Source organism: Durio zibethinus, chromosome 26 (genome assembly GCF_047325235.1).
Source record: "Durio zibethinus cultivar Kanyao isolate XHJ-2024 chromosome 26, ASM4732523v1, whole genome shotgun sequence".
Lineage (NCBI taxonomy): Eukaryota > Viridiplantae > Streptophyta > Magnoliopsida > Malvales > Malvaceae > Durio > Durio zibethinus.
Window position 1 is genome coordinate 961433 of NC_143187.1, and position 16991 is coordinate 978423.

Here is a 16991-nt window from a genome sequence, read left to right on the forward strand (position 1 = left end):
TTCGATTAAATTTGATTAATATATAAAAATAAATTTAATTTTTATATTCGATAAAAAGTTTAATTATTTGTTTTCGAGCTCAAATTCAAATTTAAAATATTTTATCAATTAAAATAATTAAAATATATTAAATATAAAAAATTTGATTAAACGTATAAGTAACACAAGTTAGATATAAGAATGTTTGAATTCAGTTTAATCGATAAATTAAATTATTCGAACTTGATTCGATAATAATCGAGTCAAATTTAAATTTTATTTAAATCAAATTCGAATAATTTATGAGTATTAATATATCATTTACACTTTTAAAAGAGAGAAAATAATGATAGAATTGAACATGATTGGATCCGGTGTTAGAACTGGTTTGGCTGGGTTATGACGTTCGTACAAATTAAGGGAAACCTGTAGATTTCTTGTATCTTTGACTAAAATAAGTGATAACAGAAAAACTTGGTCAAAGTCGTTCCAATGGCTTACTCCTGTCGTGCTAAAACGATTCTTCACTTGCCAACTAGAGGCGTCCACAGCTCAGGCTATCGTTCTATATTTTTTTAAAGTTTTATAAATATATATTCCGGTAACGCAAATACATCCATGCCTTGGAATGTATAGGTTGAGGCAGAGGGCTTCTACGTAGCATCTCTATATATGTAAGGATAAAAATATGGATTTGAAGTCTTTCAAGATTTTATTTTATTTTAATTCAATTTGTTCATCTTTAGTTCGTTTTCGTCTTTAAATTTAAAGATATAAAATGTTCTAAGAACAACAAGTGTACAAATTTGATTTCTATTTGTTTATTAAATTTATCGAATGATTATATACAATATTTAAAAATTTATTAATTAAACGAATAGATTATGAACATAACAAAATTCATTTATGATCGATTCGATTACATCTAATAAACATCCACAAGAGAGGTTTAAAAAATTAAAAACAAAAGAAAACAATACTTAATAATAAAAAACTACATCAATCTTAAGTTTGATTGAAAATTTATTCCTAGAAAAGATAATTTGGTCAAACAAACACCAGAGGCAAAAATGTTGATTTATCAATAAGATGATCAAAGAATACAAGGCAGCAAGAGCTTCCATGCTGATTATCAATAAGTTACTGAAGGAAACACTTTAACTTGATCAAAGAACTCAACTATTATTTAGAAGAAGAAAGTCGTTGACTCCTTGCTTTGTCAGCTTTTTCCAAGTAATCTTGGTGTGACTGATGCTTTGTTCCTACAAGGAATCAGGCGTTCGTTGGATTAATTTTAAGTGACCATCATACCAACAAAAGATTTATAAGGAAATGAAACAAGCACCCACGAGTATGCACAAGCAGCTATTGAAGCAAACACTAAGAATGCAACAAGACATCTTGAAAGTTGAATAAATATGTTATCCTGGAATAACTTTCCTCCAGTTACCCACTTACAGCGTCAAAAACATTTCATACTGACTCCAAAATGCATACAAAAGCAAAACCAGGAGGTTTACCACAAAATGCATACCAAGAAGGGGTTTCTCTATAAAAGTGAAAACTATTTCCAAAGAAATAGGGATTTCCTGTAAGCAGAGCCAAAAATAAAATAATCCTTTCAAGAGAAAAGAAAGAAGTCAAGTTCCTCCACTGTCATGGCAAAGTAAAAGTTCCCCCACTGTCATGGCAAAGTAAAAGTTCCCCCCCCCCCCCCTCTTCCCTTCAAAAAATACTTAACCTCACAATTCTCGTAGTGAACTCAACATCAAAACTGTGAGTTCTAACTTCTACAGAATGAAGAAGAATTGACAAAGAGGAATACCCTTGCTAATGCCAACTGAGAAAAGCATTTTTAAGGTCTGCTAAGATGGGGTTTTTCCTTCACTGTCCTGCTAAATCTCTCAACTTCCTTATTAGGTCAACTTTCTAGAAAAGTAATATATACACATAAACCAGCATTCATTGCCAGGACAAGACTACTGCTATTTTGAAATGAGTTTCGTGACCCATGCCAACATAAACTAGCACATTATTTTTATATTTAGATAAAAACAATGAATTTTAAACCTGTAAAAGAAACATCAGAATCGTAAAAATGTGACAGATTGAAGGAAATCAATCTCCAATCAGCTGATCACTTCTTAAAGGAACAAGTAGCCTCTGCTGCTAACAGAGACGAGTGAAAAACAAATATGTCAGAATTTAGCTTCAATATAGCTTCTCAACAACCTTAAATTTCATTCAATCACTCTCTCTTCTTTCATTCTTCTTCTTTTCCTTTACCCTTTTCTTTCAACACCAGTTGTTGATAAATATAAAACTCCAATAAGCAACTTCAAACAAATGCCATGCTCCTATTGCACCAATTTGACTGATTCCTTAACAATTTTTTTAGCATTAGTGAAATTTTAGAATCATTCCCATAAAAAAACTCAGACTCATTTACTCAAATCACGCAGGAAATTTTGCCCTCCAAGAAAATTTCCTGTTCTCAATTGCTAACTACTCTTTTGACTCAATAAACAAAGGGGGGACAAAGCCATTTTATTTTACTTAACCAGAAAATCACTAACGTTAATGATGCTATTACAATCTCTAGCTTTGCTTTTGTTCATTATATCTGCATGCATAATAAAAATTTATCAAAGTGGCAATAAAGTATAGAAGACAAATCCAAAGATTCATTCAAACCCAAAACCCTAAAACCCTCAGGAAAGTAAATACAAAGCTGAAAAGGAAAACGAACCTCGGTTAGTGAGAAACCAAGGGGCACCAAAAATGATGGCGATGATGGCGATGCCAGCCATCACGTGCTTCTTGTCACCGCTGTACATGTAGTGCTCCATTCTCGCCCTGAATCCTCCGCCTCCTCCTACGCTGCTGCTGCTGCTACCGGTTGTGTTGTTGGTGTTTTTTGCTTCGTTTCCCATTTTGCCCCTAAACCCACCGATTGATTAATTAGAGAGAAACCAAAGCAAGCTAACTCTAGCTGTCTTCTGCTCTCTGCTTCGCTGCTCTTTGGAGGTTTTTAAGGCTTCGCCGCTTCAGTAATTCTCTCGGAGGAGTGTTTGGTTGTTAGGTTAGGATATCTCAGCCAAGTGTGACCTTATGCTGGACAAGCTGGATTTTGTTTGTTATTAAAGTTCTAAAATGAAAAATATGGGTTAAGTTGACCATCATTTTTTTTTAAATTTTTTAATACATTCATTAATATCAATTTTATGTGAACTGTAAAAATGTATTTATGAATGATTATTAAAATTATATTAAAAAATAATGGAGAAAATTAAAATAAATGGAATAGAGCCTAACTTGAAAAATATCTATATATTATTTATTATTTTTTAGTTTTATAGACACATTTTGCTACTTAAAGGACTATTATATATAAAAAAACTTAAGTTACATAATCATTTATATAACTGTCCAATCTCATGGTTACACTCCATGCCGTGTAAATACTCATAGGTTCAAATTTCCGCTCTCTTTACTAGTTGCTGCACTCTGTGTAGCTGATGGCTCTCCTTTCTCTAGCAAGAAGGCTCCAAAGAATGCACTCTCAGATCCTATTCCCATTTCTTCTTCAACACCCTGAGACCATTCCCTCATCTTTGGCTTCTTCCTCAATCCAACAACGACATTTTCTTTCTTTGGCATTTCATCAAACATTCTTCATATCCTCTCAAACTCCACTTTTTACCTCACATTTCTCCACTCTCCAATCCCTTTCAGCCCAAACTCTCAACTACCCATTTGAGTTCAGTCCACCACCAATCCATGACCCTGACCCACAGGAACCAGCTCTCCTCCATTTGCTCAAACGGGTCGCCCATTTTAGCTCTGAAGCTGAGGCCATGGCTTCTCTTGATGAATCTGGTATCAAGGCAACTCAAGGTTTGGTGTGCTCAGTGATTTGGAAAATGAGGGAAGAGTGGAGGCTGGCGTTTTTGGCTTTTAAATGGGGTGAGAAATGGGGAAGTAGTGGTGAAAATAGTTATGAGTTGATGGTCTGGGTGTTGGGAAATCATAGGAAGTTTAACATGGCTTGGTGTTTGATTCGTGACTTATATCGTTTTTCGATGGATACAAGACGGGCAATGTTTATTATAATTGATAGGTCAGCCTCCACTTGAGATTCTCTTTTGATTGTTTTAAACTTTGGTTTGGTGGCTATGTTTGTTTAGCATGTAAGTGGTTGTACACCATGGCATGTACTGCAGGTATTCATGTGATCGCTGATTTTTGGATACAATTAATTTTTTTTTTTTTTTTATGAAATTACATGTACAAGTAGAAATTACAACGGCACAATTAGGATCTTTATGAATGTGAATTAAGTTACAAACTTAATTATAACGTTGTTAATAAGCATAAGAGTGATTGTACTGCATTTATTATAAATGTCTCTGTAACTCCATGTTGCTTCCTACAAAATGTGCTCTTTGCAGGTCAATAAATCAATAATTATATTTGAAGCTTGATGTCAGTGATGACTAAGTGCCTTGTGATATATTTTGTTGTATTCATTCCCTCTTCCCAACCCCTTTCTTCGCTTTTTGGCTGTGTTCTCCTTTATTAATTTCTGTTGATTTAGTAGTGGTTGCATTGATAACTAAGTTCAAATAAGATGTTTTTTGACTCTGATACATGTTTTGAATCTGATTGAAATTGATTGATTCTGTTATAGTTTCACAAATTTATAATTTGCACATTTTTCTCCTTTTGAGTTTTTGTTTCTTAACCACTTAGAAAATTGGTAATTTCTCGTTGAATTCGCTGTATTTGGCCTATTAAACTAGTCAGTATTGATATGCTCTGTTGGTGGAATGAGTTCCTTGCTTTATTTATTTATTTATTTTTCTACTTTTCAGCTTTCATTTGCATTATTTTTAAACATTCAGTAGGTAGATTTCCAAAGAAGGGGCTCAAAGCTTCATAGGTTTTCCACAGGACTTACCATTTTATTTTCCATAACTTTATTTCATGACTATTCATGTAAGGTATATCATTCTATGATTTTTTGTTCTTAAATCTGTTTGTTTCTTTTTCCTTTCATTTGGTGTCAATTAGATATGCAGCCGCAAGTGATCCATGCACGGCTATTCAAACTTTCCATACCATGGAAAAGTTCAGAATGACTCCAGACGAAGAAGCATTCAGAACCCTCCTAAAAGCTCTATGTAGATATGGCAACATTGAAGAGGCTGAAGAGATAATGCTTGTAAATAAGAAGCTCTTCCCGTTGGCTGCTGATGGCTTTAACATTATTCTCAATGGTTGGTGTAATGTTTTAGTTGATGTATTTGAAGCAAAGAGAGTTTGGAGAGAAATGTCAAAATACTGCATTATACCAAATGGTACTTCTTATACTCACATGATTTCGTGTTTCTCAAAAGTTAGGAATCTCTTTGACTCACTGCGGCTCTATGATGAAATGAAAAAAAGAGGTTGGAATCCAGGCATTGAGGTATACAATTCATTGGTGTATGTTCTAACTCATGAAAATTGCCTAAATGAAGCTTATAACATCCTCAAGGAAATGAAAAAAGCTGGGTTGCAGCCAGATTCAGCCACTTACAATTCAATGATACATCCTCTTTGTGAAGCAGAAAAGGTTGAGGAGGCAAGAAATATTTTATCCACCATGAAAGAAGAGAATCTTAGCCCAACCATTGAAACCTACCATGCATTTCTTCATGGTGTTGGTTTTGAAGGAACATTGGAAGTTCTTAACCATATGAAGATTGCCAGTTTAGGGCCTACTGGTGATACCTTTATCTTTGTTCTTGGTAAGTTTTTCAAAATGGAGCAACCTGAGCATGCATTGAAGATTTGGGCAGAAATGAAGCATTTTGAAGTTCTTCCTGATTCAAGTCATTACATAGTATTAGTGGAAGGGCTAGCATCATCCGGATGGTTAGTTGAAGCCAGGGAATACTATGATGAGATGAGATCCTGTGGATTTTTGGACGATCCCAAGCTTAAGAAGATATTGGAGGAACCAAAGCAACACAGTGGCAGTAAGAGACAGAGGGGTCCAAAAGAGATTAAGAAAAGTAAGCAATTAAATGCATGGAAAGGAAAGAAAGTAAGACGAAAAAAAAAGGTCAATGCCAATGAAAAATGAAGAAGGCAACAGAAAACGGTTCTATTTTAAAGTCTAAATGTACAAAGGTGAAAATTTCTTTGCTTTTTTATTTTTGAAAATTGAAGGTTGACAATTGCATTTCTACCATTTGGGGATATTGTCTGTTCCCTAGCACATTAGAAGCTACTGGTGGTGTATTTTAAGTAGGTGGAGTCTCTGAAAGGGGTACTGCTGCCATTCATCAGATGCAGAAAGGGGGGGTTGAAAGTGGTTAGCTGTGTGGTTCTGGTCAGGGATGGCAATTTCTTCGATTGATGATATAAGATCTTTAATCCATTAGAAACTCAACCATATCTTGATGAAGCCTAAAGAAAAGAGTTCCAGAATTGATGTTAATAAAGAGGTATGCAATTACATCATTGGAAGCTAAGAACAGCATGATAGCACGTGAAACTATAGGCACTCATATAATTTGTACTGGTCTGCTCACTATTACAGTAGGGATGATAACCATTTTTGCACTTGAGAAACAAACAATTAAAACCAGGGTGATTGGGTTGTTCAAAATGACTTGATTGCAGAATGCTTCCAACTAGAAATAATGATTGTTATAACAAGTAAAAAACATGTAGCCATTCTCCTGTTGGTGAAAGTTAAACATTGCCATTGGCTTCAAGAAATGGATAATCAGTGTAACCTATGACTGGATCGGATGTGTAGAAAGTATTCCTGTTGTACTTATTAAGAGGACCACCAAGCTCAAATCTCTTTGGCAAATCTGGATTGGCCAAAAACAAACGACCGTAAGCAACAAGATCCGTGCGGTTTTCAGCCACAGCATTGTTTCCATCATCTCTGCCATAACCCCCGGCAGCAATGAAAGTGCCATTAAAAGCCTTTTTCATAGGCAGAAGACTGTGAGGACATTCACGTACTTCTCCCCCCATTTTCATTCTTGGCTCCACCATATGGCAGTAGAGAATTCCATATTTGTTCAAGGCCTCAACCATGTAGAGGCCTAATGCTTTTGGATTAGAGTCCCCTGATTCCATGAAGTCTGCATAGGGAGATAATCTTATTCCAACTTTATCTGCTCCTATTTCGTTCACAACAGCTTCAACTATTTCTAAGGCAAACCTGCAACGGTTTTCTAGTGATCCGCCATATTGGTCTGTTCGATCATTCACTTGATCTTTCAAAAACTGGTCTATCAGGTAGCCATGAGCTCCATGAATCTCAACTCCATCAAAACCTATAAATCAGCAAGAAAAATTAGCATGTAAAGAGAGTAAAAACATTTATATTTTAGAGAATGTAATAATCCTAGATTTTTTGTTCACAAGCTAGAAAAGAAGTTACCAGCTTCTATAGCATTCCTGGCTGCAATTCTGAAATCATTGACAATTTTAGGGATTTCATCTGTCCTTAATCGCCTAGGAGGCGAGAACTCTGCAACATCTACTCCACTAGACCGAATTTGTGGTTTCAATGGCTTATCAGTAGAAGAGATTGGAGCTTGTCCATTTGGCTGAAAATCTGTAAACATTTATAAATGATAAAAGATTAGATGTGGTCAACGCCATCACATGGATATCAGAAGAAAGCACATATAGACCATGCTATCTGGAAATAGAAATTATAAAACACTGTAAATCTTGATCCTTAATTAAAAAAAAAAAAAAAAGACTGAAATTAGCTACGTAAGCAAAATGCCAATGAAATTCCAGTCACCACCCAATAGAAGACAAGAACTCACCTTTATTCGAAACCCTTCCAACATGCCAAATCTGACAGAAGATAATTCCACCTTTGGCATGAACAGCATCAACAATGGGTTTCCAGGCCTCCACTTGTTCTTTTGTCCAGATACCAGGTGTATCCGCATACCTTCACATTGAGAAAAAATTTCAACTTTTTTGCACTATATGGATATATATTCTCTTTTCAATTAAAAAGCAAAACATGTTTAAAAAATTACCCTTGAGCTGTGTCAGAAACTCCAGTAGCCTCAGTTATCATAAAACCCCCTCTAGAAGTTCTCTGGGAATAGTATAGAATGGCATGAGGTTGAGGAACATTGTTGTATGATCTTTGTCTAGTCAATGGTGCCAATACAACTCTGAAAGAGAACAAAGTGATGCACTTAGTCAGCCAATTACTACTCTTTTCCTAATGAACAAGCACATTAAAGGTATACATGCAAACTGGGATTTTCAAATAAACAACAATTTGCTGATTTGGGAATGGGGATTTCCAAAAATTATCCTCGGATATTGAAAACTGAGAAAAAAAATTATGAAGAAAAGAGTGGGTTTTATTACCTATGAGAAAGATTGAACTTGCCAAGTTTGTAGGGAGTAAGAAAAGGTTGAGCGGTGAGATTTTCCATCTATGTAAATGGGTTTTACTTGTTTCTGATTGTAAGAATAAATAAATGAAGTTTGATTTTGGTAAATGAAGTTTGGCTTTGGTTTTGGTTTTGGAAACTTGCAGAATGGAATCGTGGGAATGGGGGTATATATAGCTTTTGAATGGGCTTTCGATGACGCGAGAGAGTACGTGAGCACTCTCATGTGTCATGTCATTGATTTGCTGGGTTTCACCTTCATTTCGTTTGGCACGCCCCTCTTGACCTGATTCAATAGATCGTTATGTTCATTTAATCGATATTGGGATTATAAAATATGACCTCTTTTTTAAAAAAGAAAATCAAATCTTATTCGCCCATCTAATCCAGTAAATGTGACGACCAACGTAATTCATGAGATATGCATTCCTAGTGGCCGCCACAACAGCCAGCTGCCGCTGGCTGACCATACCATACCATATGATTAAATTATTTTATTTTTGAACTGGACCACAAAATGTCCATTTATGACATTATCTTTATCAATTAAAAAATATAATTATAAATAAGATTTTGGCTTAACAACAAAGAAATCATAAAATTTTAAAATTTTAAATTTAAGTTTTAATGCATATGGGTTTTGTTATTGAATTATGTTTTAATTGGTTAATTAATTATTTAATAATTGTAAATTAAATAAAAAATTTATTAATATATAATATATAAATAAAATGTTAATATATTATTTTTATCCACTTGCTCTGACTTTTTTTAAAAGTAAAACCAGACCCATTCTGCCTAACTTTCTATTTCCAAAAATAAAATTAACCCATATCAAATAATGGAAGTCGAAATTCATCATATATGAATTTTATTGCCGTTTTAATTAAAGCCAGCGAAACTCGTATTGAGGCAAGGCCATTCAACGCCTCCTCTCCTCACACAAGGAAACCAGAAAGTCAAATGCCCACCTTCTAGCCAACACTTAATGGGCTTAATAGCCGGCAATTGCAGGCCCACAAATGAACGTCCATAATGGCAGGAGCCACCTACAAGTTGAGTTAGTACATGGACAGGTTTTGATTCGTTCGGATTAGATCAGAATTATTTAAAGTTATTTGAAATTTAAATTTTTTTAGATTTAAAGTTTGATTTTCATATTAATCATGCTATTTTTTAAAATTTATAGAAGTATAACTATTATAACATATTTTTGAAATTTTAATTCAAATAATTTTGAATTTGAATGATTCAAAATTCAAATTATTAATTATTTTATCAAATCATACTTAATTGAGTTTAAAAATTTTGTTAACCAAAGTTTTGAATAAGTTCATTTTACACCTTTAATATAAATATAATTCAGATTCATTCTGCCATCTTCTCTGCCCACAAACATGCTGTTCAAACATTTTTATTTGGCTTACTTTAACACCTAGGATATAAATAATGGAAGCAGAGATGAATGGAAATTGGAAAAGGATTAGTATTTTCTGGGGATTAAATGATGGAGAATGATTGTTCATATTTGGATTCAAACCCAACGGAAAAGGGACCCACCCACGCCACATAAAATTATTTTTGGAATCCCGAGGCAGCAGCACTAAGCTCCACTCCATCGCTCCGGGACTCCAGCTAATGTTGTCCGGTCAAGCGTGGTAAAAAAAAAACAGAAGTATGCTTCTGGTTCTGTGATATCTTTGTCGGCACCACTTGTTTCTTTTCCAGTACCCAAGAATAAAGAAACAGAAATCAAAAGGAAAGAGGGTAACTAAACCCAACTGCTAAGCACCAATTAACTGAGCAACAATGTGGATCTCAACCTCAAATCAGCTGCTCTTGCTGTGCTTCGTTCTCATCTTTGGCACTGCCACCGCCACTGACCACATCGTTGGTGCTAACAAAGGCTGGAACCCTGGCATCAACTACACTCTTTGGGCCAACAACCACACCTTCTATGTGGGAGACCTCATCTGTACGCTCTCTCTCTCTCTCTTACTCTCTGCTTTTGTATTTGTAGCTTTGTTTTCCATTTTATTGTTTTTCAGATAAGAGAAGGGAAAGATGGGTTTTTCTAAATAAAACCCCACTAAATAATCATGGGTACTAACTACTGTGAAATGCAAAACAGTGGTTTTGGAGTAATACAGATGTACTCATCTATCCTGAATGTGCTGCCTCTTCAATTTCCCCTACTTATTTGTGAATGTTAATATTGGATCTAGTTTGAATACCCAGTTTACTTGCCTTCAGCTTTTGAAGTCCAAAACCCTGGCTTACAGTTTTTGCTTCTTTTAGACGATAAAAGATAGATGAAGTATAATTATGAGCAAAATTTTAAGTAGTAGCTAATATGCTTTAGTCTTGACTTTTGCCATGAGGATCTTAGCAGTATTCAAAGTGCAGAGGGGCACATGACACTTTATCTCCTAATGCAAATCTCTCATGATATTCCTGGCATTTGACATTAGACATGATCTCTTTGTATTTTGAGACTGGCATAGCCAGAAGCTTCTTGTTTCAAGTATGATCTTTACTCTGCTGTTCTTTGCAGCCTTTAGGTATCAAAAGACACAATACAATGTGTTTGAAGTGAACCAAACTGGGTATGACAACTGCACAACGGAAGGAGCATTAGGAAACTGGAGCAGTGGCAAAGATTTTATACCTCTCAATGAAACCAAGAGATACTACTTCATTTGTGGCAATGGCCAGTGCTTCAATGGCATGAAGGTTTCTGTCCTTGTTCAGGCCCTGCCTTCACCAACTGCCTCACCTGTTGCCAACCATACATCAAACAGCTCGGATGCTGCATCCATAGTTTTGCCAAGGGGTGTGGTAGGTTTAAGGGCCTTGATTGTGGCATTAGCTTCAATTTGGTTTGGATCTGGGTGGATCTAGCAGGAGTTCAGTTGGTTGTTCAAGCTTAGTAAACTGCATTTTTTGAATTTCTAAAATGTAACATTTCTTTTGCGTGTTTCTTCAATTGTTTTTCTTAATTATGTAGCCAAATTGGGTGGTGTTTCATTGATGTAAGTGATCTCAACTTGAATTCTCACTAATTTGCCTCTTCTCTTGGCTGCCTGACTGTCTCTTTTCTTCTTATTACTATTATTTATCCCAACTTCGATGCAACTGCAAGCCTGCAAGGCCAGATTTTTAATCAATATAGCTTGCACTAACTCATGTGAAGTGTTTTTTTGGCCATACCCATTGGTAAGTTTCCTCTATAGAATGGTATGATACGGCCAGATATAGTACTGGGTACTCTTTTGATTCTTCACTCTCCCCTTCCCTCCCCTTGTGCTGATTTTTAGCAACCAATGAGTTTGACATGTAAAAATTTAGAGGGTAGGTTTTTTTAATATCTCAATTATCATGATAAAAAACTTAAATAATTGGCTTTGTGAACTAATGATTTGCATTTACCTTGAGCTAGATCCTTTGACGTATGCCTGAATTGATGTTTGTTATACACAGTTGCATCAAGGCAAAGATGACTGACCAGTTGCATAAATTGCCTAAACCAAACTTTTTCTATGTGGACGTTGGTAGACTTGTCAATTTAAATACGATATGGTTATATGACAAAAAAATCATATGAAAAAAATATAAAGATAACATAGTTTAAAATTTAAGTAAAAATCATATATGAATTTAATATAAATCAAAAAATATATTTTATATTTTTCGAATCAATATAAATCAAGATATACAATTTTTACATAAAATATAATACGAATACATAAATTGTTAATATTTTATATTATGCAAATGCAGTAATTGTCAAATCTACACATAATTGACATACATCCAGCAAATGTTTGTTGTTTGCTGAAAATATGGTTTTGGAATAGATAATACTGACTTCATTTTAGGGTTATCTATATCCAATTTCGAACCTGCCGAGAAACAGCTCTTAATTCCTACTCGACATTGGGGCCATTGTACATCTGTCCGACTCATCAAAAGATGGCATTGCGAAGTTAAACCATTAATGAACTTTCAGAATGGTCGAACCTATGGAAACTATGAAAGCTTTGAGGTCCCTGGTTTTTTTGTTTTTTTGGCCTAAGAGAATGAAGTCCTAATACTGTGGTATGAATTAGTCATTAGCTCCAGGCCATGATCCTCATTACGAATATGATTTATGTGGTATCAATTGCCAATAAACAGAAACCAAAAAATTAAAAGCAGCGATCATCTCTGCCTCCAAGGAATGAGTGGTGAATTAAAAACATCTGAAGTCAAATTTGTTTAAAGCTGGTGGACCAATACAAATTAAATATGGTATTGCAGAAGCAGAAGCTTTCCATTAGTGCACCAAAATATTCAACACCAAAACTCAAGGGCATTGCCTTTGTCCTCATTATAGTGAGACCTCGTTCATAGGAAAACATTAAATGTGGAGTTTTGAATCTTCCATTCTTGTCATTTTCTTGAGCCACCAGCTGGATATAATCTGTTAAATATTTGTTATCTAGTGAAAAAGAGTGGTCTTGCACCGAAATGCTCGTCTTAAAACTATGACCCAACCGCAGAATCTAGCAGAGAAGGGAGGGACAGTACTAAGTAGCTTCCAGAAAGACCCCATGCTTCCAGTTTTCAAACTATGCCACAGGAAGTGAAACAGGTTATGTATTCCAGGAAAACTCATATATACTAATTACCATTGAAGATTGAGGAAATGGGTTCATGTATCCACTAATAACTGGGGGCCTCTCTTTCATGTATGTGACCAACGGGCCAATCGATTCTCCTACCAAATCAAGCTATAATTACAACTTCAGATTTGGTATCTGGGGATCTAAAGCTGCATATGGGAAATACCGAACACGAAAACTTACCAGATGCATTTGGTAGAGAAAGATCTTCACTTTAGGCATCAATATATGCATCAAGTTAGTAGAAAAGATAGTGGAAATCATTCATATAATATACATACATGATACAACATAATCATCTAGTACAGAGCTTCAGTCCCCATTTACGTTTTGAAGTAACAGCATCCAATTATCTCTCCTACATTACACTCACCAGTTACCAAAACCTCAATTTGACAGCAAAAGCAGAAGCAAAACTGAAAGGTTAGTAAAAACTACTCTGCATTGGCCTTCTGTTTTCTCCTTGATCTGCTGTATAATTTAGAAGGTGGAGACGGAGAAAACTCAAATGGGATTGATGGGAGATCCATCTCCCCTTTCAAAATCCTTACAATCTCCCCAATATCTGGCCGCAACTCAGGCATTTTCTGCAGGCAACTAAGTGCTAAATTAATGCACAAGCTAGCATGCTCCTTATCATACTCGTCTTTCAATCTCTCATCTACCAGTTCTAATATGTTTCCGGATTGAGCTAATTGCCTACACCAGCTTATTAAGTTTGCCTTTTCAAGCCTCATAGGTGAAGCAAGAACATGCAATGGCCTTCTACCGGATACAATCACAAGGATCAAAACTCCTAAACTGTAAATATCAGCCTTCTCCATCATGTAGCCACACCCACCATACTCTGGTGCAACATAACACAAAGTCCCTCTCATGCTTGTTGTGCTGCTTAGCTCACGACTAAAAAGATCCCCACTCCACATGTCACTTCCAATGGAATTATTGTTCTTTCTCCTCCACCCCCTTCTAAAACTGAACTCTCCATTTGCATCACAGTCATCTTGATTGGGTTCCCCAAACTTCTTGCTCCCGTGAAAATAAAACCGCCTTCCCAAATCAAAATGCGGCAATTTAAATCCTTCCTTCCACTTTGTCTTAAGCTGCTTCAGCTTACTATCCTTCTTGCTTATCTCACCAAAATGCTCTTCTTTCCACCATTCTTGCATCTTCCTATTTCTCCTTTTCCTATTTTTTCTTCCTTTTGGTTCTTTCCTCTCAAAACCCTTATCCAAAGATTCAAAGCCAAGTCCTCGTATTTGACGTTCATTAACATCTTCTAACTTATCCAACCGAGTTGAATTGTCCAACTGGATTTTCTCAGGAATGGTCTTTTTCTCATCATCCCAATCAGGATTTGATGATGGACATATCTGGCTCCCAATCCACTCCATAACATAATCCTTACTACACAATTCACCACTCCCATCCTGCCTCCACCACCAATCCTTTCCCCATTGTTTCATACCTGCCGCTTCGTCAGCAGCCAAATTAGCACTAGAATTCAACTCCTTATCATGATCAATACTACCGAACTCATCATCATAAGGCACAAACTTAGCATTCCAATCATCCCCACCAGTATCCACACTAGTAACCTCCTTCCCTTTTCCATTATTCCCAGCCTTACAATCTGTCTCACTAGCTAAGTTAGCATTGTAATTGATAGAATTTAAATTCAGAGCCCTGACATTATAACATTTTTTACTATTTTTTGAAGAAGAAGAAGCTTGTAAGGCAAGTGCAAAGTCTACCTCAGTGTTGTTACTCTCCACAGGAGTCCCAATAGCTGGAGTCTGCTCACCAGTAGTTCCTCCTAAATTGCCAGATAACTCTTGGCTCTTCCATAGCTCTTGACTCCTCCCTAAATCTTGACTAAACAAATCCACTCCAAATTCACCCTCCACCTTAATTCTTGACAATCCAAAATCTGAAATCTTTGCTCTATAATCAGAATCAAGCAACACATTGCTAGGCTTAATATCTCCATGAATCACTGGCGGATCACAACCAAAGTGAAGAGATTCAACAGCTTTAGCAACATCAAGGATAACATCAGACCTTCTTTGCCAATTCAAGCTCAACTGACCATCTCCAAAAAGTGATTCTTGCAAGCTTTTATTTGGCATATACTCGTAAACAAGTAAGCGCTTACCTTTTTCAGCACAATACCCCAAAAGGGTAACCAAAAAAGGTGATCTTAACCCACCAAGAATCTGCAACTCATTTTGAAACTCTCTCTCAGTTTGCAAAGAAATAGTATCAAGCCTTTTGATGGCAAACAGTTTGCCATCTCTGGCAATGCCACGAAAGACAGTACCTGAACCACCTTTGCCTATGATATTTGCATCATTGAAATCATTGGTAGCATTCTTTAACTCCTTGTAACAATATCTTTGGAGCTTAAGGGGGGCACTAGAGTCAAAAGGGATGGTTCTAGCTCGGTTTGAAAAAGAGTTCCAAAGATGGTAAAGAAAGTAAATTATTGTAAAGAGAATAACAGCTGAAGATGAGATAGTTAAGATCAAGAATATGACTCTTGTTTTGTTGATGAAACTTGGCCTTGGTAGGTTGGGACCTGGAGGTAAAGGCCTTGAAGGCATGGTTTTTTTTTTTTTTTTGAACCCTCTTTCTTGTAGTTTCAGCTTCTGGGTATCTCAAAATTTCTTGGTTTGGTCACTAGATTTGGTGAAGTGAAGAAAAAGTTGGAAATGAAAATAAGGAAATGGGGTTCTTTTTCTTTCTTTGTAAATATTCGTTTCATTGATCTCTGCATCCAATGTGAGGTTGCTTTACAGATGGATGATGAGAGGAAAATCTGATAATTTAAGTTCAGTGTTTGGTTATTTATGACTTTGACAAATTTTTAATGTGATTTTTTTTTTAAATTTCCAATAGTGATTAGGAGATGAGAGGATTATGAAAAGGAGTAAGGAGGGTCCCAAGGAGCTTTTGGGGTTTGACTAAAGGGAACGTTTTATGCAGATAAAGTCATCCCTAAGGCTAAGGGGGAAAAAAAAAAAAAAGGAAAACAATACAGATAAAGAAAATAGGGGGAATACGGATTACAATGATGATTTAAGGTAAAGTTTTTTAAAGATGGTTTTCCTCACGCGCCATATTTCGCCCGTGTCCACGTGAACCCAAACTTCCCTACGATGTCTGGTTCCCAGCAGTTCGGTTTGTGTCTGATCTCAAACTCAAAAGTTCCATTGCATTATGTTGGAGGCTTGGAGCTGGATTCAAGCAATTTAGTCTCCAGATACAAAGAAATAATTTTCAAGTTTTTAATGATAATTTATAGATTATATTAATGGAGGACAAATTATAGATTAAATTAACCATTGTGATTGTAAAAATCATTAGACAATTTGATTATTGTCAAGTTGTTGGTAAAACTGAAAGGTTTCTATTATTTTGATAATCATTGAAATATTGAAATTTTGAAAATTGACTGGAATTAATTAACACTCTTTATAGATAATCTCTATGCTATTTTAAGTAAATACGACATCGTTTCTTTCACTCCTAAATTTTATTCCTAATTATAGAAAGGTCATTGCAACATCCTTATCCAATTAATTTATCCAATTAATGATCCTTCAATCCTAACTAAATTTGATGGAGTGAGAAAATATGCATGAGTGGAAATATATGCTACATATTCAACATCCTCTTTTTGTTAAACAATATAATTTGATAACCAAATCCTGAATGCATGGATATACATAAAATAATATATTTTTAAAATACTCGAAAATATATTTAAATATAAAAAAAATTAAAAATACGTTGAACCGTATTATAAAAAAAATAGAGCAATTCCATTATTTATTGTTTATGATTGAATAGACTTGATTCAATAGCATTTGATGATTTTTGTAGGAAATTTGTAGTTCATTGTATTGTT

The 16991-nt window shown here is 35.3% G+C and overlaps 5 protein-coding genes across 5 annotated transcripts; 2 read left to right on the forward strand and 3 right to left on the reverse strand.

The window, feature by feature from the left end:
- Positions 1–959: 959 nt before the first annotated feature.
- Positions 960–3049, reverse strand: LOC111274384 (uncharacterized). The gene is made up of 2 exons (XM_022859000.2): positions 2729–3049; positions 960–1241 (listed from the first exon to the last, which is right to left on the reverse strand). Exons 1-2 carry the CDS (start codon positions 2910–2912, stop codon positions 1162–1164), a joined length of 264 nt encoding a protein of 87 aa, XP_022714735.1. The 5' UTR covers positions 2913–3049; the 3' UTR covers positions 960–1161.
- Positions 3050–3312: 263 nt separating this feature from the next.
- On the forward strand, positions 3313–6203 carry LOC111274379 (Tetratricopeptide repeat (TPR)-like superfamily protein). The gene is made up of 2 exons (XM_022858994.2): positions 3313–4099; positions 5053–6203. The coding sequence occupies exons 1-2, from the start codon at positions 3498–3500 to the stop codon at positions 6107–6109; spliced, it is 1659 nt and encodes a 552-aa protein (XP_022714729.2). The 5' UTR covers positions 3313–3497; the 3' UTR covers positions 6110–6203.
- A 226-nt stretch (positions 6204–6429) lies between these two features.
- LOC111274382 (putative 12-oxophytodienoate reductase 11) lies at positions 6430–8575 on the reverse strand. The gene is made up of 5 exons (XM_022858998.2): positions 8392–8575; positions 8049–8189; positions 7827–7957; positions 7430–7606; positions 6430–7322 (listed from the first exon to the last, which is right to left on the reverse strand). Exons 1-5 carry the CDS (start codon positions 8457–8459, stop codon positions 6724–6726), a joined length of 1116 nt encoding a protein of 371 aa, XP_022714733.2. The 5' UTR covers positions 8460–8575; the 3' UTR covers positions 6430–6723.
- Positions 8576–9804: 1229 nt separating this feature from the next.
- On the forward strand, positions 9805–11479 carry LOC111274383 (early nodulin-like protein 19). The gene is made up of 2 exons (XM_022858999.2): positions 9805–10392; positions 10972–11479. The coding sequence occupies exons 1-2, from the start codon at positions 10227–10229 to the stop codon at positions 11316–11318; spliced, it is 513 nt and encodes a 170-aa protein (XP_022714734.2). The 5' UTR covers positions 9805–10226; the 3' UTR covers positions 11319–11479.
- Positions 11480–13294: 1815 nt separating this feature from the next.
- LOC111274378 (Protein kinase superfamily protein) lies at positions 13295–15894 on the reverse strand. Its single transcript, XM_022858993.2, has one exon. It carries the CDS (start codon positions 15682–15684, stop codon positions 13516–13518), a length of 2169 nt encoding a protein of 722 aa, XP_022714728.2. The 5' UTR covers positions 15685–15894; the 3' UTR covers positions 13295–13515.
- Positions 15895–16991: the final 1097 nt, after the last annotated feature.